This window comes from Strix uralensis, chromosome 24, assembly GCF_047716275.1.
Source record: "Strix uralensis isolate ZFMK-TIS-50842 chromosome 24, bStrUra1, whole genome shotgun sequence".
NCBI classification, from domain to species: Eukaryota; Metazoa; Chordata; class Aves; order Strigiformes; family Strigidae; genus Strix; species Strix uralensis.
In genome coordinates, this window is record NC_133995.1 from 6,361,580 (window position 1) to 6,382,321 (window position 20,742).

Consider the following 20,742-nt stretch of genomic DNA (forward strand, 5'->3'; position numbering starts at 1 on the left):
GTTCATGCCGCCTTCTTTCTGCTCGCCCAGCACCGAGCAGAGCCCCTCTGGGCTGGGGTGAGCTGTGGGGCAGGAGGGTCGGGGGCCAGCAATGTGGGGGGGGGGGCTCAAAGCTTTGATCTGTGGAAAACTGGTGGAAATTAGGGAGCAGAATCCTCAGTCTGGGGTGCAAAAACTCTGGGCTGGGTGGTTGCTTTTGCATTTGGTTTGGGAGAGCCGTGTGGGAGGCTGCTGGGTGCTGGGCCCCTCCGCCTGCTCTGCCGTGGGTGCACACGTGGGCATGCAGCCCGGTGGGTGGGCGATGCTGCAGCACAGGATGCATGGTGGGTGCTGGGGACCCGTGTGCAGGGGCCAGCTTCAGGTGGGAGGGAGCTCCCTTTGGGAAGGGACCGCAGCAGGTTTGGGTGGAGGGTTGCCAGGTGCACCCTGCCTGGGCTGCAGAGCTGGGGGTGTCCCTGTACAGGCAGCCCCTGTGCTCAGGGGCGAGTCACAGGGACCCTGTGGCCTCCAGTCCCCCCAGCACGGGCTTGCCCAGGATGCTGGAGGCTGAGAAACAGCACCTTGGGGCTTTGGACTTGGGGCGACCCAGGGGGAGAGCAGCAGAATGCCAGGGCTCCTACGGTCCTTTCTGCTGGGTTTATTGGGCCAGTGACCAGCTTCATCCATCGCCTCGAGGGGCCAGAGCAGGACCGCAACCCCCCTCACCCCCTCCTCAGGGCTGGGAAAGCTGAGAAGCGAGGGCAGCACAGCAGGGCCGTGGGGCCTCTCCTGCATCGCCGCCTGACCGAGCATGAAATGGGCTGAAAAGAAAAGGGATGGTGTAATGTTCCTGGGGCCGGGGATGGAGGTTGTTTGTCCCCCACGGCGGCTGCAGTCCCCACCATGGCTGCAGAGTGTGGCTGGCTGCAGCCACCGTGCCGGTTCTGCCTTCCCATCCCTCTTTGCTTTCACTGCTTTGCAACCGTTTCAGGGCACCTGGCCCCATCCTGCCCTGCATTGCTGGTCCTGTGGGAGCCCTGTGCCCTCCAGGGACTGTGGTCCCCAGTGGTGACCCTGGCCGGGTGCAGGATGCGGACTCTGGCCTGGCTGGGCATCGCCAGCCTGTGTCTGGGGGCAGCTTGGGCTGTCCCAGCCAAGGAGGAGAGGAGGAAGGCAGAGAAGCCAAAAGCTGATCTGGTACTCTATGAAAACCTGGACCTGGACAACTATGACCTGACGTTGGACAACTATGGGGAGATCCTTGACCTGAACAACTATGAGGAGCTCTACGACTATGGTGACCTTGCTCCGAAGGTGAGGGGGATGCAGGAGAGCACCAGCGTGCAGGGCAGGTCTTCCCCTGGGTGCACCCTGAGAAAGGGGCTTGGTCCAAGGGACGGATGGGGCACAGCTGGAGAACCAGCCTCTTGCACAAGCTGACGGGCCCTGGTGGCTCTTCCACTGTTCTCATTGGTGTCAGGAAAGGCTTTACCCCACCCTGACCTCCACCAGCTTCCTCGTCCCTGGCCAGCGTCTGGCCAGAGCATTGCTGCAGGAAGTCAGGAGATGAGGCTTCTTACATCCCTCTGGGCAAATGGGGAGGGGGATTTCTGAAACTGAGCTAGGAGAGCTCTCCAAAGAGGAGCTGGCTTTTCAATGAGACCTACCCAGTGCCCTTGACCCCCTGACCAGCACCTCCTGCGCTGGAGGGGAGTGGGAGGACCTGCTCGGCCGCCCCAGCCCTCACACCCAGGCTGTGTTTGCAGATTGAGGTCGGCACCCTGGCTCCTCGCCCCAAGGACCCTGTGGCTCTCCCAGACCTGGGCCCCACGGCTGAAACCCCAAAGCTGCAGCCTCCGACCACCGCCAGCCCCATCCACCCAGCGCCCGTCCCCGCGCAGGGTGAGTGCAGACCCCTGGGTGCAGCACAGCGGTGATTTGGTCCCCATGGGATGCAGCTGCATGTCCCAGGGGTGGCAGGGCTGGTGCTCTGGAGAAAAGGGAGCAAATCCTTCTGCCACCATCAGACAGCAGCAGTTATTTGCTCTGCCCGGGGTGTTGGGGGTGCGTCTTATCACACAGCAGGCAGGAGGGCTGCAGCGAGACATTTCTGGGAAATAAGAGCTCCAGCAAAGCAGCAACATTTTAATGAGCAGAGGCATTGCGACAGTCGGACAGAGTAGCAATTAGATTAGTGACAATTAAAATCCTGTAGCGAGGGATAAATATCTTTATTCATTTTCTGTCACTCTGGACTGGGACAAATTAAGTAGGAGGCAAAGGGAAATTGTTGCCTTGCTGCTTTGAACTCCCCCACTAATGGATGCTGAGTCTCGCGGGCGCTGGGGGAGAGGAGAGGGAGCACATGTGTGGGGGGGACATGGCTTTACACCTCCTGCTGCCCCCATCCAGCTTGCCAGGACCCTCACGCAGCCAAGACAGATGTTTTGCTGGATGCAAAACTGTTTTCTTTTGTTCCATTTCCTTCCGAGGAAAAACCGAGGGGGCCAAGTGAGCCCTGGGTGTAAGGCTGCTGCGCTTGGCAACCTTATATCTCCCCCTCTCCCATGGCGGGTATTTGGCCCTGAGCAGTTTCATTTATTAGCAGCTCTTTTGGCTGGGAGTTTTGGCCCTTCCCTTGACAAGATGCCCTTGGCTGTTTCACTGATGAAGGTGCCGGGGCTGTGACAGCTCTGGGTGCTTAAAGACTTTGTGTACCCACAGTGTGGGCAGGGGTGGGCATGTCCTCCCATCTCTGGGCATGCTGGGGTGCCCTGTGGGGGACTGGGGAGCCATGCCATGCCATGTGCCATGCCATGCCATGCCACGGGCTGCCTCTGAACGCCCAGGCCTGCCCAGCTGCCTGTTCTGCCTGTGCATCAGCACCTCCGTCTACTGCGACGACGTCGACCTGGAGCACATCCCGCCGCTGCCGCCGGAGACCACCTACCTCTACGCCCGCTTCAACCGCATCGGCACGATCCGGGCCAGCGATTTCACAGGGCTGAGTATGTCGAGGCAAGGGAAAGGCCAGGCTCTGCAATGGAGCACGGGGAGAATAAGCAGTTCTGCATAGGTCCCTGTCCATCTCCTCCCTCCTCTCCCTCCAGAAAATCTAAAGCGAATAGACCTGACCAGCAATTTCATCTCCTGGGCAGATGCAGACGCCTTCCGCCTGCTCCCCAGCCTGCAGGAGCTCATCCTGCCCGAGAACAGGCTGACGGCGCTGCCCGAGCTGCCCGGCAGCATCGTCCGGCTGGATGCCCGTCTCAACAGGATCCCCAGCACCGGCCTCCGGCCCCATGCTTTCCGGGTGGGTGCTGGAGCTGCTGGCCTGTGGATGAATCCAGGCTGGTTTTAGCCCAAACCTGCCATGCCAAGGGGCAACAGGGATGGTGCAGAGGGCTGGAGCGGGGCTGGGAGCAGGGAGGTTCATCTCTCCCCTCTTCCCACAGGACCTGAAGCAGCTGCAGTTTCTCCATCTGTCTGATAACCAGCTGGACTATATCCCAGTGCCCCTGCCCGAGAACCTGCGCTCCCTGCACCTCCAGGTGAGACAAAGCCGGACCCAGGCTTGTCCGTACCTGAGTCTAGCAGAGCCCATCACCACCACCACCTCCTCCTCTTCTTCATTCTCTTCCCCATCCATTTGAATCTGATTTTGCCCTTTGCCTCCCTGGCCAGAACAACAACATCCAGACCATGCATGAGAACACCTTCTGCAACAGCCAAGACCACAGCCAGATCCGCAGGGTGCTGGAGGACATCCGCCTCGACGGCAACCCCATCAACCTCAGCCTCTTCCCCAACGCCTACTTCTGCCTGCCCCGCCTGCCCACGGGCCGCTTCTTCTGAGCCCCATGGCTCCAACACTGGGAAACAAGGGTGAGCGTTCCTGGACCCACCATGACCCCACCCCAGACCCCCTTGGACCCTGCTGCCCCATGGAGAATGGAGGGTTAAGGTAGATGCATTTAACCCCGGTGTGAGCTGAGCCTCCCTGTAGGGGTGAACTCAGTTCTGGGGCAAATCGGAATGGGCAGCTCTAATAAAATGAAGACTTAATTGCATTCGGTGTCTTGTTCTCAATAGTGAGAGCAGCGGAAAGCCCTTGCCCAGCCCCTGCCCAGCTGCTTTGTGCACGATGCTGGTTTGCAAATACGGGGCCTTCCCCATGTCCCACTTCTTCCTCAATTCCCTCCCGGGGCCTTGGGAAGACCGATCCATGTCTGCTTTCAGGGTTTCCTGGACAGGGACTGAGAGCTGCAATGCTGCAGAGAGGTGATGCTTTGGCCACATCACATTTGACCTGCATGACCAGGTTGTCCCCTCAGCCATCCCCAGGTCCATCCAGTGGGTCTGTGTGGCGCTGGGGGAGTGTTGCACACCCAGGTGGGAGCTGTGACCACAGCTGGGCTGGCCCCATGTGCTCCAAAAGAAGATGCCATAGAAAACCTCAGCATAGGCCAGCTGGAATCTTCCATCACCTCACCCCAGACCTGCTGCAGCCCCATTGCCCAGCTCTGCAGGGACCCTGACCCCCCACCCCGGGACTGGGAGCTGCCCTGGTACCAAATGGGGTCTCCAGTATGAGCTCTGCCCAGCAGGAGGGTGTCCCCGGGTTGGGGTCTGCTTCAGCTGCAGGGAAACCCTGGAGCAGCACTGGAGCCTGCGAGCTGAACGGCCCTGGGTCCAGCAGGAAAAAGTCACTTGGAGGGAGTTAAAATATCTCGTATCATCCCAGCTTTCAGCACCTGAAAAGAGCTGCCCAGTGGTGAGATATTTTAAATATAATGTATTCATCCTCTATATTTTTATACACATGTAACAAATACGCATACCATGAGAGGGATGACACATCCCTGGAGAATCCAAAACCCTGAACTGAAACCAGTGAGTTCAGCCCACATCCTCAAGGCCTGCGGAGGCAAACTAAGGCAGCTGGAGAAAACTGTGCAAGAAAATCCAGCTTCTCATCTATGGGCACGCTGCAAGCACTGCTGGGCACTCCTGCCTGCGAGCCTGCCTCGTCGGCACGGCACAGGCACGCTGGTTTGTGCACAGCACCTCTCTCCCCTTGCCTTCCTTTTCCATTCAAAACCCAAAATCCATTCAAAACTCAGACATGGATTACGTTGATCCAAAAGCCAGGGCCCTTGGTAAATGGGAATGTGGAGCCATTCCAGCCTTTCCTTTCAGGTTAGATCTAAAATGCCAGGATTTATTAGTGCTGGTGTCCTGTCATCCTTGAAAAAGCTGTCAGTCTATCCCCAATCTCTCCTCCTTCCCCACTCACCCTTCTGACACCTTCACACTGTCCTTTACCCCCAGTGATCTCATCTGCTCCTGTGGGATGAAATACTGCTGCGAGCCAGGCTCGGCTCCAGCCGGATGGATTTGGCCAACTTTTCCCAACAGCGAGCCCCGGCCCTTCGCGTTCGTCCCACTAGATGGCAAGGCAGAGTGGTTGGAAATACCTGACCTTAACTTCAGACTGCAAACTCACTCTCTGCTGTTTACCTCTCCCTTCTGGGGTGGTTTTATCGACTCACGGGCATGCCCACACAGCTGGGGAATAGCCCAGGTGCTCGGTGTTGGCAGAGGAAGGATTAAAAGAAGCTGGAGAGGGGAAAGAAGGGTTTGCTTCGTGGGGGAGGAGAGTGAGGTAGGTGGAGGGATGTCTATGGGGGAGATGGGGCTGCTGGCTTTGCAGAAACCAAACTTCTCTACAAGCAATGGGGTGGCTTGGAGGAGGGGGGGGCTTTGCTAGGGAAGAGTTGAGGTTCAGCAGTGCTGTCTTGTCTTGTGTGGCTCTTGGGTCCCCTCAGACCCCTGGGGAGGAGGGAGAGGGCTGGGGCAGCAGAGGTCTTCCCCTTCCTCAAAGCCCTGGGGGGGTCTGGGGCTGTGCTTGGGAGGGGGCTGCTGGGGGCTCAGCCCCGCTGTTCTGCTGGTGCAGTTATTAACTGTGCTCTCGTGTCCTGGCTGCTGCCACGGTGGGGGAAAGAAACCAGCACCTGTCTTTGCAGCATGGTGCAGGGAACAGCAACCCCCTCCTGCCGCTGGAATTCGGCCCTTTCCCACCCTGCTGAAGTGCTGCATCCCCTCCGTGGGGATGGATTGCTCCCCGGCTCTCCCCGAGCACCCCAAAGCGGCTGGCTGGAGTGGAGGCACAGAGCCTTCCCTGGGCTGGAGATGGTGGCATTAGAGGGGCTCTCCAGAGGGACAGCCCTGCCCCAGTTCAGCCTGGCCTGGTAGCGGGTCTGAGAGCTGCCACCCCCTCTGCCACTCTTGCTGCCCACTGCCCCACGTCCTGCAGCCGGGCAGCTGGGAGTCCTGGCTCCTCTCCCCCCCTGATGTCTGCAGCTCTGCCCAGCTGATGCCTTGGCTTACGCTGCTCCTGAGGGGCAGAGTCACCGCCTGTCCTTGGGGACCTGCCTGTATTTTAAGCCATTTCTGTGTCGGAGGCTTTACAGGCTTGCACAGCCTGTCCCATGCATATATGAATGTCAGGGACCGTGCATCTCTGCTGAGATACCAGTGCTGCTTCTGCCAGTCTGCCACAGGCACAGCCACAGACCAGCTAGCCCTGGCTAACGGGGCCAGCGGACAGCAGAGGAGCGGGTCCACTGCAGGCATGCAGGGCCAGGAGGGAGCAGAGCAGTCAGAGAGAGGAATTAGTGCAGGGCCCACGTTAGAAGCCGTGAGCTGGAGCTGTGCAAAGGCAAAGCATGGCTCTGATCTCGGGGGCGTTTGCTGAGTAACAGCAGGAGCTGCAGGGCTTCAGAGTAGTCTGATGGGCAACAGTGGCAGCCCCACTGCTGGAGACGGTTAAATGATGTGGGGAGTAATGGGGAGCAGCCCTGGCCGGAGGGGATGGGTGACAGGCAGGTGCTCCCAGACTTTTGCTTTAGAAATGTGCAGGCAGCTGTGTCCCCCCTGGTACAGGGTGTGCAGGGATGGGCGGGGAGGAGAAGACTAACTCCGGGCACTAACCTCCCTCCAGCCAGATCCACGGCTGCCCACTGCCTGGGCATGCAGCAGGCTCTGCAGCAGCTGGGCAGCGGGCTTGCATCCTGCCTGTCCCTCTCATTCCCCTCCATCCCTCCTCCCTCACCCAGAGACCGTCTGGGTGTGTAATTCATGCAGCTCTCCTCCCTCTGTCTCTCTCCCGCTCAAGGTCACCTTCCTCGTCGGGGCTGGATTTTCACATATTGATTGCTTGGCTCTAACAGCCAATGTCTCGGTGAGCTCCCGATCTCACGCCAGCTCAGCATCTTGCCACTCTCTGGGAGAAGCATCTCCATATGGGCCCCCCTCCTCCTCCATCCTGCCCTCCCCCTCCACGCTCTCCTCCCAGCCCTGGCCATGCATCATTAACCGGCACCAAAACAGAGACGGGAAAGTCTTCAAGCCCTGGAGAGCAGCAGCCTTCTCCCTCCTCTGCCTCTGTCTCCTGGGGAGCGTGACATGAGCATGTTCCTTCCCTTGGGTTGATTTAGGAGGAGCTGGACAGCGTGTGGCATCCTTGCAGGGACTCAGCGTGTGGCTTCGCCTGTCTGTGAGCTGCCTCCATCCTCTTCTGCTTGAGCTTCCTCCCACAGGTCCTCATCCCTCAGTGGGAAATGAGCTCCTCTCCCATCACCATGCCCGTCCCTCCTGCTTCCCCTCCTCACCCAGATTTCTTCTCTGCTCTCCTCCCAGCATGACCAGGAGCACCCTGTGCCACACTGGGCCATGTCCCTTGGCCACCACCTGGGGACAGAGCCATCCACTTCTGTCCTTTTGCAGCTTCTCAGCCAGAGCAGCACAGGCTGCAGGGTTGGGGGCCCAGCTCAGGAGCAGAGTGGTGGTGGCTGGGCTGATGGACCTGAAGCAGGAATCAGAGCAGCAGAAGGATGGAAGAGGAGGATGGGACCCAGGCAGGCTGGGAAGAGGCCACAGAGATAACACAAGTCTTCCTGTCCGGGACAGTGACCATGTCTGCCAGCTCTGTCCCCCACCCATGTCCAGGGCAGGCAACCAGTGAATTTATTGGCCAAGTGCAAAATCAATGGCAGGATGGGAAAAGGCCACTGAACTGTGGATGCTGACAAGCTCCTGGCCTCCTCCAGGCTAGAAATCACCCTTAAACGCTGCTGGGGAGGAAGCGCTGTGGCCCAGCTTGCTCAGCGAGTGAGCCACGGATGATAACAGCTTTATTTATAGCACTTAACTGGCTGTTGGCTCAAGGCACCGATTTGTGCTTAGCATGCGATCGTTTAGGGCGGCTGTTTGCAGCTCGTGGCTGGAGCACTCGGGCAGCCCCGCTGAAGCCCTCAGTGAGCTCCCACCATCCGGCATCGGGGCAGGACTTTGCCTGGGTTTGATATATCCCACTCCCTGTCCCCAGCCCAGGCAGCTGGTCTGGGACCAGACTCCCCCAGACTGATCAGAAACTCATTTTCTGCCTATATTTCTAGAGCATCTCATCTGGAGAAATCCCGATCGGCGTCTTAGGGTCCGGGAGGTTGTACATCCCTAACACTAATGGAATAATTAATAGCAGCCGCCCGGGGAGAGCTGTGTCATGGCTCAGTTTTCCAGATCTGCCCTTTTTTTCTGAAAGATCCTGGTGCTGGGATTCATTAGATGGGAGTTGCAATGGCTCTGGAGATGAAAGCACTGTCCATGAATTATCACTGGGGTGCAGACAGCTGCCTGGGCCACTTCAGGGAAACTCAACAATGGAAATAGAGAGGGGGGGGTGAAAAAATAAGACAACTGCTTGGGCTTTTCCTCTCCCCATTTTCCACTTCACCACTGGAAAAAGGAGGAGGAAAAACACAGCAAAAGGGAGGGAAAGAAGAAAACACATTCTTTCCCTCATCACAGCTCCCTCCCCCCAAATTGTGAATGTTTAGCATAAAAATAACCTATAGAAAATCAGCCCCCTCCCTGCACACACTGTGGGTCTGCTAAGGGGTGGGGGTGCCTGCAGCACCTCGGGGCTTTCCCAGCTCTCCTCCTCCACCCCGCTCCAGAGCAAGTGGGACTCCTTGCCACAAGCTGCTCTGGGATGGGAGATGCCACCAAGATACAGCTATTATTAGCAATGTTGCGTTAGGTCTTGTCAACAGGAGCCCTGACGCCTGGGAAAGGCTCTGCGACAGGAGGCACGTGTCCTCTGGGAGCTCCCCGCCCCCCCCCGGCTTAACCCAATTTCTGCAGAGGGAAGCGCTCAGAGGGGCCTGATTTGGGGGGGCTGGGGGTGATGGAGCTGAGGAGAGGGGTGTCTCTGCTGGAGGCATCTCTCCGAGGGAGATGTGGTTGGTCTGGAGGATGCTCAAGCCCGTGGCCTGTGAGCTGCTGTTCCCACTGCAGCCAGGAGTGACAGTGCCACCTCCTTGAGGGGGGTGAAAGCTGCTTGGTGTCTCCCCAAAATGGGGGCATTTCCACCCTGATGCTGCTCCCAGCCTCGGGGCACCTGGATGCTCCCCCTGCGCAGTCCTGGCCCGTTGCTGCAGAGCGAAGAGTTTCTCCAGCGTCATTTCCAAGGTGACTCTCTGTTCCTGCACCGTCTCCCATCCGCCGGCTGAGCGTGCCAAACTGTCTGACTGGGGAGAAATTATGAAATGGAGAAAAATGCCAATAAGTGTGGCTCTTCCATGCTGCCAGCCAGGCTTTTCCTGGGCTGCTGGGACAAGAACCACTAGGCATGCGGGTCTCCCCCACCAGCGATTCATTCCCCAGATCTGGGCATCCCCACTCCTGCCTTTAGATTTATTTTTTTTAATTGATCTGAAGCCAAACTCTTTCAAGCATGACCTGGGTGGCCACATGTTGGTTTAGGGGTGATGCACCCCTAAGGAAGAGCTTGGCACGGCAGCAGCCGGCGTGTTGGTGTGCTGTGGACCCCGAGCGGGAGGGGGAGAGCTGAGCTTGGCATGCCTGATTGATCGCCGTCTTTTAAAATAACCAGCCAGAGCCTGGATCTTCCGTTTCTGTAGGATGTGGAAAACCTGGAGAGGGGGAAGAGAGAAACAGCTTTGAGAGAGCAAGTGCAAGTATTGCTAATTTATGATCAGAGAAATATATGTTTGAGTTTGAAGATTACAGGGAAAGGACCTGGTGTTCAGCTGATGATAAATCTGTTTTATCAGGGCGTTGTGAAAAGGCTTCCCCACAGGGCAAATTGCGGGAACGCGGAACATAATTACCCCAAATTCCAATTTGAGTAATTATTTCTACCTACCTGTCACTCCCCTGGTGCTTTCAGCTGGATGGAGAGGTTTTGCTTTCCCTCGCCTCTCTGCTTAAGAGCCAGAGCCATTGTGCAGCACCGCTGGGCTCTCTGAAGAGCTGGGCCAGCCCTGCCTGTTGGGAGGCGCTTGCCTGCAAGGTTTTGGGGCTCACTGCTGTCTCCCCCCAGCCCCAGAGCTGCCCTTTTGCTGCCTTTTTCCATGGCTGGGTAGGGTAGGGGCCATCAGACATTGCTTTCTGCACCCACATTTTCACCCAGGCAGGGAGGAGGCAGGCAGACCTGGGTAGGGGGGATTTGGGTCACCACTTCCCAGGATGTCTTTACCCTTGCAGAGAGGGCAGCACCCCCTTGGGTAGTGGGACCCACAGGGAAAGCCCCTGCATGCAGCCAGGACATCGACATTTTTCCCCCATGTCTGTCCTTCGGATGGGTGACACATGGATGGAAGTTGGAGGGACGCTGGCTGCTGGGGATGTCCAGCCCTGCGCCCGCTCTCCCCGTCCCCCTGGGCTCCGTGCCGTGGCGGTGAGGTAATCGAGGGTTTTACTGCAGTGGGCCGTGGATAGCTTTTCTAAGCATCGTCTCCTAATGCTTCCCCAAAGAGCCAGGCAGGCTAACGGGCGCATTAGGAATCGATGCACATTGCAAATGGATTGCCTGCTCTCTCTCCTCCACCTTGCCATCCTCTCCGGCTGTCTCTGTACTTGCCCCCTCCCCAGCGTGGCCAGGGCTGGCCCGTGCCAGCTCAGCCCTCCCAGTGTCACCCAGGCGATGGTGGGGCACCAGGGATGGTTCCCCCCAGTGCAGGGCTGCAGCGGACAGCTCTATCCCCAGCCCGGTCCCACCGGGATGGACCCCCAGGTCCAGGGGGAGCAGCCGGGCTGCACTCCCTTGACTTCACCCTGGGGACTTGTAGCAGACGGTTGGAGCGGGTGACAAGCGTCTGCACGGGCCAGCCAAGCAGAGAGAGAAAAATGACCCCTGCGAGAGCGGGGATGGGCTCTGCATCTCAAGTGGCTCCCCGGGAGATGCCAGACAGCCCGTCCAGTGAGGACCAGGGACCTGTCGCCTCCCAGAGCCTCCCTCTGCAGAGGGGGAAGTAACGGTCGCTATGGCACAATGAGTTCAACTGCAGAAGGTAGAGGCATTTGGAGAAGTGATTGCTCTGCCCACAGAGGTGTGGAGCAGCCTCCGGGTGGGCTTTTCTCTTGTGGGAGTTTCCTCCAGCTCTGTCAATGGATTACTCTGATTTATCGACTCGTTAGTGAAAGGAGAATTGGATCCTAAAAGGGCTCTGAAATGTGCTGGTCATGCACCCAAACCTGCGGCTGCTGGCCCTGGTGCCTCTGCCCCCCAGCTGGGAGTGCTCATGGAAAAGAGGGGATGAGGGAAACTGAGGCATGGAGTGAAAAGGGCATGTCCCAAGGACTCAGTGAGCCATGGGAGAGGACACCAGCTCCTCACATGCTTCTGTGGCCTCAGTTTCCCCGCAACCAGGAGATCACCCGCAGTGAGCCGTGGCTCAGCACAGGGAGGGAGAGCCCTGCACGGGGGTTTGGGGATGCCAGGGGTCCTCCATGGGAGGGCAGTGGTGGGGGCTGTGGAGCAGGGATGGGGGTGACTTGGGTCAGGGTCCCACTTAGCATCTTAAATGCTCTTTTGTCTGTTCCAAGGCAAATTATTTCACTTCCCTGCGAACCTCCTGCTTGGATCCAGACTGCCTTGTGTCTGCTGAAGAGACGAAGGACACACGTGTTGGTGGCTGGGGACAGAGGGACGCCTCAGATGGATGGACAGGGCTGCAGCGGGGCATCTCTTAGGTAAGCAGGTAGAGAAAGAGAACCAGAGGGACCTGCTGGTCTCCAACAGGTCATTAGGTGGCTTTGCCAAGAGGCTAATGAGGCTGGGAGGATCCCTGGGGTGGTGGAGCCTGGTTTGCCCTTACCTGGCCGGTTGGGTACGGCGATGCCCGGACCTGGCAGGTGCTCACGTGGCTTCGCTGATAAAACTTGCATGAGGACATGCGCAAAAATCAATGGTTGTGCTTATGAATTAATGATCGCTGAGCGGATCGATGCAGCCTGCCCCGTGCACGCTGTATTGCTAATGAACACCAGCAGTGGGAGCGCGGGAAGGGCCAGCGACGTACTGCTGCAGCGCCTTCTGCATCTCTGTTTATTTGTGTTTAAAGTGTATTTATTTTGCATTTGCTCCCAGAGCTACTTTAAGCAGAGAGCAGGTGATTTCCATGAAAGGGACCCGGTGCGTGTGTGCTGCGGAGAGGAGGCTGCTGCTTTTTGGAGGGGGGGATGTTGGAAAGGGCCGATGGCTCTTGGCTCTGTGCTGGAAGGGGTTGAATCAGAGGCAGGCTCTATAAATATGCATGTGGGTAATTTCTAATCAAACACCACAGCTCTCGGTGCTGGCATGTGTCACTCCCGTGGCATTATCTCTGCAATTTGAGCTTTTTCCCACAATTGCATAAGAACCTCTTGGTGACTCACCAGGTTTGGGGGGAGAGAGGCAAACGGCGGCGGCTCGGAGGCGGCCAGCCGCGCCTGCGCGCGTGTGAGGTGTGAAAATCAGGTGCTCCGTGGTTTGCAACTTGCTCCTGAGTAAACCTCCCTCCCAGCCGCCCACCGCTCTGCTGCCCTCCCCGACGTCACTGCCAGCACTCTGGTTTGGGGACGCTTGGCTGTCCCCTGCTAGTGAGCTCCCTGTCCGCCCAGCATCGCCTTCTGACGGAGGGGGTTATTTTTGTCCTTGTCATCGTGGCTCTGTTTGCGCGTTGATGACCCTTTGGTGCCAATAATAGCATGTTTCAGATTCCCGATTAAAACCACTGCAGTGTCAGAATCGATAAGCATCGGTGGCTGAGACCATAATAAGTATAATAATCCCCATCAGGGTAACAAATGGGGGAGAGCCTGCAGGGCTGCTAATATGGTAATGCCATGAATCTGCTTCCATCAGCTGGAGCCGCAGCATCCTCCCTGTGAGGGCAGGGACCATGGCTGTGTCGATATTTGCCGTCCCCGGCATCGGCAGAGCCCCCGCTTCTGGCTGCCGTAACGCTTTGCGTGCCCCAGCTTGGAAACTTGGCTTTGCACCATTAATTATTGGGTTTTTGGAAATGTGTGTGACTGGTGTCCCCAGCGTGGGAGAGGGGCCAGGGCTCTGTGCAGCCAGGGGAATTGCTTATCTTGCCCCAAAGCTTAAAGAAAATTTAAAGACTGAGATTATCGAGCAGGGGAAATTCCTGCTCTGACCCATCCTGCCCATTTGTCTTGCAGAGATCGAGTGTGGTGAGGGCCGGGAGGGAGAGGAACGCCAGTGGCATTAAAGTAGCTGCTTAGGAAAAAAATAAAAATCAATATGTAATTGTGGCTCCATTGATCTGTGGCTCCGCCGCTGCGGCTCTCCACTGCGCTTTGATCAGCTTTCATGGTCTCAGATGAGAGTCTCAGCAGCTGGGGGTATTAAATGATGCCAAACACTTTTCAGGTGAAAACTATAGAATTTTTCCTTAAATAAACCCAAAATAGAGCAGCAGCTGTGGAGGTGGGGGACTGGAGCAGCCACGGGGCTGGGCATGCTCTTTGCGTGTAGGAGGGATGCTATTGCCTCTCTGCTGGGGCTCCTTCAGGAAGCTGGAGTGATGCTGCTTGGCCCCCTCCTACTGCAATAAACACCTCCAACACCCAAAAAGCTGCTGGCCAAGCCCTGCTGCAAGTCCATGGCCATGGAAATGCCCCCAGCGATGGGGCACGGTGTGACTGGGGGGCTGTGCACGCTTTGGGGGCAATATCTAACCACGTGCCATGGGAATGAGACCAGTCCCAGGCAGAACCGGTTGGTAATTTTTAGACAAATTGTTTTTGTTCAAAAAATGGAGGTGGTTTGAAACCCGGCGTGTTTATAGAAAAACATCGGTTTCAACAGATTTCTGTTTCAACATGTTTTTTAGAAGAAAAAAGAACACTTTCCAAATTGTCAAAAGACCCCAGTTGAACACTTTCTCGGCAGAGCATAATCCATTTCTCAGCTCCAAATTACTTTTCATTTTGCAATGTAAGTAAATGTATTGCAAAATCCCCTTTTGAAAGGGGGCTGAAATCCTACTAAAATGGTTGGGGAGGATCTCAGCAACAGACTGGGATTAACTCGTTCCAGCCTGGGGTCTGGATTTTCAAACAATGACCTTTTTCCTTTCTTTTCGATGATGGTTTTTCATCCCGCTGCAGGATGGTTAATACCAGCAATTCCTTCCTGGTGTGGAAATTGCTTCATCTACAGGCACCAAATATTAAGGGCTGGCAGGGGATCCTACGTGGGGGAAGAATAGCTCATTTTTGTGCTGTTTTTCTGATTTACCCTATTTCTGCAGCATTTTTAGTGGCCTCAGTCAGGGAGAGGATGCTGGTGGATGGTCTGGTCCACTGTAGGCATTTCTCCCACACCGACAGGTGATGCTTTATGGCCAGACTGCTGGAAGATCTTGTTGGCGCGCCGATCCAGCAATAATTCCCTTCAATGAGGCACAGGGTGACATCTGGGATAGGAACCACCTCCATCCATACGAGTCTGCATCTTGTCTGAGCCATTGCAATTGCAGGTTGGAAACGCAGCCTCCAGCGTGGCGAGCCCAGGGCACGCCAACAGCACCGGCACCGCCGTGGTTTTCCTTGGGAGCCTTGCTGGAGCCGAGAACTCATTTATTAAACTGCTGTCTCCACAGGTTTTACACCCTTCTCTACCTCCTAAGTATTAATCAAACTAATAACTTAATTCCAGATTTTCGTTTTCCCAGAGAGGAGGTGGGGGCCTGACCTGTGGGCTGCACCTGGCTGGGAGAGATGCTGGGGCAGAGCGAGGGCTCCCCGAATTCCCAGTGGGATGCAGCCAGAGCCACAGGGATGCGGGAGGATCCGGAGAAATCTCTGGTTTGCTTCTGGACCCAAAGGACTCTCCCAAAGCAGCCCCCTCCTCCCCTGAACAAGCTTTTCCAGGCACAAGAGCAGTTTGGGTTGGGGAAGATGGGGGTGGAGGTGGGTTTGGGAACCCCCAAACAGTGCCAGGTTCCCACTGGAAGTTGCGTTAAGGGCTCAATTCGACTTCACGAAATGGTGGCTGTGTTGGTGAGCGGCCAAAATCTGACCTGCTTTTCTCTTTATTATATCTGCTTGCAGATCCCATGCAACTCTTTCATCAAATGTTTCAATGCCTCTGTAGAGCTGGGAAAGGTTTGAAGAATGTGGCCAGGTTGTTTGCAAACTTTTTCAGGCTCAAAGTGTTCTCCAAGCTTTTTTTTTTTTTTTTTTTTTTTTTGAGAAAAAAGGGAATCAAAGCCAGTGCCCAGGCTCAGGGGTGTTTGGACTGGGTCCTGGCTGGAGCAGTGCAGGGATTTACAGCAAAGCCCAGCGGCACAGGGAGGGGGGCAGAGCCTGGTGGCACTTGGAGCCTGCAAAAGGGTGTGTGGACAGGGCTGGGCCCTTTGTAGCTGACCTTGGGCTGGGTTTTCGTGTCCACAGGGACTTTGGTGGCTTTGGGTCTGATGCCTCCCTAGCAATCAAATAGAAACCTGAAATTATAACAAGCTGATAAATGCATCTGTTGGAGTCTGTGATGGGTTGGCAGTGGGATATCCAGGTCCCAGCAGAGGAAGGTTTGAGGAGGGCGGAGGGACGCAGGGAAGAGCTATTTCAGCTCCCTGTGCCACCCCCTTCCTCCTGCTTCTCCAACTCGAGTGCTAACAAATGCTTTACGGGGAGCTGTGCCAGCGATGCTCGGAGCACGCAGCACGAGAGCAGATCGTCGCCCTGCCCTGTGCAGGGAAATCCCTTTGATGCTGAAGTGACTGCAGGGGGAAGGAAGAGGAGTGGGCACAAACGCATCCCGCTCTGAGCGACGGGCTGGTTCATTGAGCAGAGCCCTGGCAGGCTCTGCCACGTCCTTCCGCTGCGTTTCAGCGATAGCTGTTGGATTTGATAATTGCAGCAGGCTGGCTTTCTGCCTCCTCGCTGGAAAAGCGCTGCCTTGCTCCGTGCCTCCGTGCACCCACAGCAAGATGGGTCTCGTCCAGCCCGTGCCAGCTTGGGGAGGAGGGTTGATGCATCCCTACCCTCAGGGGCACGGAGGAATGATGTTGGGGAATAAACCCTGGAGCGTGACAAAGATGCTCAGTGCTTGGGATGCAGCTGGAGGAAGGGGCAGAGTCTATTATGGACAAAACCCAGGGTTTCACAAGCATCCTCTTTTCCTCCCTGTTTTCCTCTCCTCCCTGTTTTCCTCCCTGTTTTCCTCCCTGTTTTCCTCCCTGTTTTCCTCCCTGTTTTCCCCTTCCTCCTGCCTTCGCAGAGCGAGGGAAGTGCTGGCATCCTCACAAGGCTCAAGTAGTCACTGGGGTATTTTCCGGTGGCAGGAAGGGTCTGAGCAGTGATGCTGAGGTCGTTCAGTGTTGTCATCCGTGACGCAGATGTGTCACCATCCCCCGGGGTCCCCATATAACAGCTTGCGCCAGCTCCTGCCGTCGCGACAGTCTCTGACTCCACAAGCGCAGGCACCTGGGGCAGGAGCATCTGTGCCTGCGGCAGGAAGCTGGCCACGAACCCCGGCTGTCCCGGGAAGGGCTACGGTCACGTCCTGGGGATGGAAATCCTTGTCTGGTCCCAAAGGGCTCAGGGGAGGTGGGGGAGGACACGCTGGTTCTGCCTCTCCCTTAGACACCCCCGTGTCAGCGTGAAGTGAGATGCTGAAAGCACAGCGTTTGGTCTTGATGCTAAGCTTGCCTCTCTCCCCGGGTTTTGCTAGCCAAAGGGTTGCCTGCGGCCAGACAGCCCTGCCTGCAGCCCCAGGATGGAGGCAAGGGAGGAATCTGGGGGCGCAGAAAGACCAGGGCATGTCGCCTTTCCCAAACTATCTTGGGAAATCTGGGAGAAGAAACATAGAGCTGGGGTTAAAACCTTGAACCGGGTCTCAGCGTCTGCTCCAGTTCTGACACAGGAGCCCACGCTGAGACCCGGGGCAAATCCTGTCACCTTCCCCGCCCTGAGCCCTCCTCTGTCCCTCGCACACAAGTGTGTCAGTGCACGAGCAAACACCTGGGTCACCTGCAATCGCCTCCTGGCATTTTTGCACGGGACCTGCTCTCCAGGGGCTGATCCAGGCCCCTGCCTGGCAGAGCAGCCCTGGTGCCAGCCCCAGCCCCAAAGGCCAATGCAGGTTTTTGCTGGGGAGGGCAACGACTCTGCCATGGCTGGGGGGATGCTGCTGGGTTCTGTTCCCCTCTCCCAGGCTCTTCTCTCTCCCACGTACCCCCCAAACCCACCAATCCTAAATCCCACCGCATCTTGGTCTTCATCATTTCTCGAGCCCAGGTTGTTGCCAGGGGTTTCCCCAGAGACCTCGCTCCTGCCTTTCCCCGGCAGCCTCCCTGCAAAAACGCTTTCCTAAGAACTCTGGAATAAAAAAAGAAAGAAGAAACAGCCCCCTTGTTCTGCTGCGATGAACTGGCTCTTTTTCCAGTCACAAGGGTGAGCTGAAGCAAAACTTTCCATACTGAGCAGGAACAGAAAGAGAGAGGGAGAAGTAACGAACCCTCCTGTAAAAAAAAAAAAAAAAACCAAACCCAACAAAAAACCCCAACAAAAACCAAAAGCCAGCAAAGCTGAGCGCTGTCTTTCCCCCATCTCCCTCCTTTTTTTGGCTCAAGCCAGCGAGTTTGCAGAAGTGTGTTTTAAGCAGGAGCAGATGCCGGCGTTCCTTGGGCCGGGAGGGGCAAGCCGAGCCCAGGAGGGACGCGGAGATAGAAAACAGATTGCAGCAAATATTTGTGTATTTAATTGCTGCGCAGGACGGTCGTGAGAGGGGTGCTGGGAGCCGTCCTGCCGTGCCATGGGAGCACACCCTGGCACTGCTGGCTGCCCACCGCCAGCTCTCATGTGTTTGGCACCTTGAATTATGGGTATTTAAGGGGTTTTATTGCCCGGTTGGTGTGTGAGATTTTCCTGGCTTGCTTGCTTCAGGGACCAGAGAGTCGGAAATGTGGTTCAAAAGCTGAAGGTCCCCATGAAGCCTCAGGACGCTGGGAGCTGGGGCTGTGGTGAAACCCTGACCAAGATGGGCATCAGGTGCTGCATTTTGGGCTGGGAAATTGGCTGCGAGCTGCCAGTGGAGCCACGGTCTGAAGCTTTGAAGAGGGAGGAAGAGATGTTTGGATCCAGGGTCTTTTGGGTCCTGCTTGTCCTGCAGCATCCTTTGCTCAGCCAGAGGCAAGTGTTGCACCAAGAGGTGCCCGGGAGGGGCCAGGCCCCTGTAGGATGCCAGGCAACGATCTCTGCTGCCTGGCAAGTAGTGGCCATGGCTAGCGGCAGCGCTATTTCCTGCATCGCTGTAGGAACGAGAGGTCTCAATAAATCAAAGTCCGCACGGGGTAAGGCTCTGGATGCACATGGGGATGACAGTCCCCGTCCCACAGCGCTGGCTCTTCACACACCATCAAAGCGATGAGACCGGTCACACAGGGAAGGGCTTCCTCCAGGGCACCTCGCGGAGTTATGAAGAGCTCTCTGTTCCTTGACCCTCCATTTTTTAGGATGTATCCTCAATCTGTGAATTCGGTGGGTGGTTTTCTGGTGCAGATGTGCCCATGAACAGCATCCAAAAAAAAAAAAAAAGCAAATAAGTCAATTGAGACCACCTCACTGGCTCATGTAAAAACATCTCCAACAGCCCCGCGCCAACATCTGCCCATCGCTGCTGCTGCTTTTCATACCTCTGGGGTCCTCAGCCCGGAGAAACGCCGGCCTGGTCCCCAGAAATTCAGTAAGTCTGAGCAAAGGAACAGGGGTCAAAAGCCGTACAAGTAGTGTCGGTGTCCTGGCACACCAGGATAGTGACCAAGAGGCTGCCAGAGCACCGGGCTGTCTGGATGTGCCTGGCTTTCTCCAGTGTCAGTCGGCTTTTGCGATGAACCTGGTCTTCCCAAAATCTCAGCTATAGGTGCCTCCCATTAGCAATGCCCTCCGTCCTGCTTCTGCTAAATGATTCATCCCAAACACTCTCATTATTGCTCCCATTAGTCACACTGACATAAATTCTTCTTTGACAAAACGCTATATGTTTCTCATCAACTCCACACGGCCCTGATGACTTGTGTCCTTAAAACCTGATCCAAATGATGTGACTTTTCCGCAACCCTTCCCCCTCCCAGTAATTTAAAAATGATACACCTGCTTTTGGTTTTTATCCCACAAAGGGGGAAAGAAATAAAACAGGGTAAGAGCAGCCGTGGCCTCTCCTAGTGTGTTCCTAAGGGCTCCAGGAGCTGGGCGACCCTGCCTGTGTGCTCGGCAGAGGCAGTGGGGCTGGATCCCAGCCTCCCAGTGCCAAATCCTTGGGGATGGCTTCAGGGAGCAGCACACAGTGTGATGAGAGAGTCTGGCTCGAGATGTTCATTTCCAAAGGTTACCCAAAAACCCTGTCCTGGCAGAAACCATCTCCTTTGAAGGTTCATATCTGGCTGCATCACTCCTCGCCCTCTGCAAGGGATGGGCTTGGGATGCAAGAGGCAGCAAGCGGGGCTCCTCCACCCCAGCCCACTCTCCTGCAGCATCCGCGGGGGGTTGAGTCTCGCCGGGTCAAGGGGAGGCTTTGCCGAGGGTACAGAGGGAGTCTCAGTGGGGACAGGGTTGCACGTTGACGCTGGCTGGCTCCCCAGCTCAGCCGGAGCGGTGGGCATGCAGCCGCTCTCCTCCTGGAGCGGGTCCCAGCCCTGCAGCACGGGCAGCTCCGGGGACGACAGTGACAACCTTAAAAGGGGTGACAAGAGCAGCAGCACGGCTCTCGTGTGACCAGCTCGGGTTCAGGAGGAGCACCATGCTGGGAGGAGAGGCAGGGACACTCCAACAGTGACAATTCCCCAAGAATTTCCACCTTTCATCATCTCTTTCCCAGCATCAGCATCACATGCCGGCTTGGGGGCATCTCCCCTGCTCACAGCAGGGCGATGGGACCTGCGCGGAGCAGGGATGGTGCTGCTTTTGTGGGGTTGTCCCTGGCCACCGCAGCTCTGCTGTCACTCTCGGAGCCGGGAAATATCCTGGCTGCAATACCAGCACTGAGGAGCAGCCGCCCAAAATACTCTCGCCAGCTTTCTCAGGAAGGTTGGATGTTGTTTGCAGAGATGATGTGGGAAAGATGAAAATCCCCCCTCCCCTTGAGGCGACCCTCCCCTGGGGAAGCAGCGCTCGCTGGGAGCTGACTTCTGTCATTTCTGGAAAGCAGTGCTTTGAGCAAACTATTTATAAACTGAGTTTTCTTTAACTCCTGAAATTGAGCCATAACTTCAGACAAACAGAAAAAAAAAAAAAAAAAAAGAGAGATTCAGGCAAATAAATGCAAGCAAAAATAAATACACAGGCAGCCTAAATTTGCAAAGCAACGAGTGATTGGGGAAGGGTCTGGATTTGGAGGCATCTGCAATGGGGCTGGTAAAGTCTCTTCTCAAAAGGCTTCCGGTGGCC

At 56.4% G+C, this 20,742-nt stretch overlaps 2 protein-coding genes across 6 annotated transcripts in view; both read left to right on the plus strand.

The window, feature by feature from the left end:
- The first annotated feature begins 1,068 nt into the window (after positions 1-1,068).
- On the plus strand, positions 1,069-3,834 carry OPTC (opticin). Its single transcript, XM_074893798.1, has 6 exons — positions 1,069-1,293; positions 1,746-1,881; positions 2,829-2,987; positions 3,090-3,292; positions 3,435-3,530; positions 3,664-3,834. The coding sequence occupies exons 1-6, from the start codon at positions 1,069-1,071 to the stop codon at positions 3,832-3,834; spliced, it is 990 nt and encodes a 329-aa protein (XP_074749899.1).
- Positions 3,835-5,499: 1,665 nt separating this feature from the next.
- Positions 5,500-20,742, plus strand: part of ATP2B4 (ATPase plasma membrane Ca2+ transporting 4) — an 87,621-nt gene continuing 72,378 nt past the window's right edge. For 4 of the 5 annotated variants that reach the window (XM_074893369.1, XM_074893370.1, XM_074893371.1 and 1 more), the window contains exons 1-2: positions 5,500-5,644; positions 11,893-12,039. The gene's annotated coding sequence lies outside the window, so the exon portion shown is untranslated. Of the gene's footprint in view, positions 5,645-9,339; positions 9,514-11,892; positions 12,040-20,742 lie in introns of all 5 variants that reach the window. The other variant, XM_074893364.1, reaches the window with a different exon arrangement.

What these genes read in the sequence shown, in the direction of transcription:
- OPTC (XM_074893798.1), top strand. Translation starts at nt 1,069, where the DNA reads ATGCGGACTCTGGCCTGGCTGGGCATCGCCAGCCTGTGTCTGGGGGCA. An exon ending in ATGGTGACCTTGCTCCGAAG is followed by an intron (nt 1,294 to 1,745) that starts GTGAGGGGGATG and finishes CTGTGTTTGCAG; the next exon opens with ATTGAGGTCGGCACCCTGGC. An exon ending in CAGCGATTTCACAGGGCTGA is followed by an intron (nt 2,988 to 3,089) that starts GTATGTCGAGGC and finishes CTCTCCCTCCAG; the next exon opens with AAAATCTAAAGCGAATAGAC.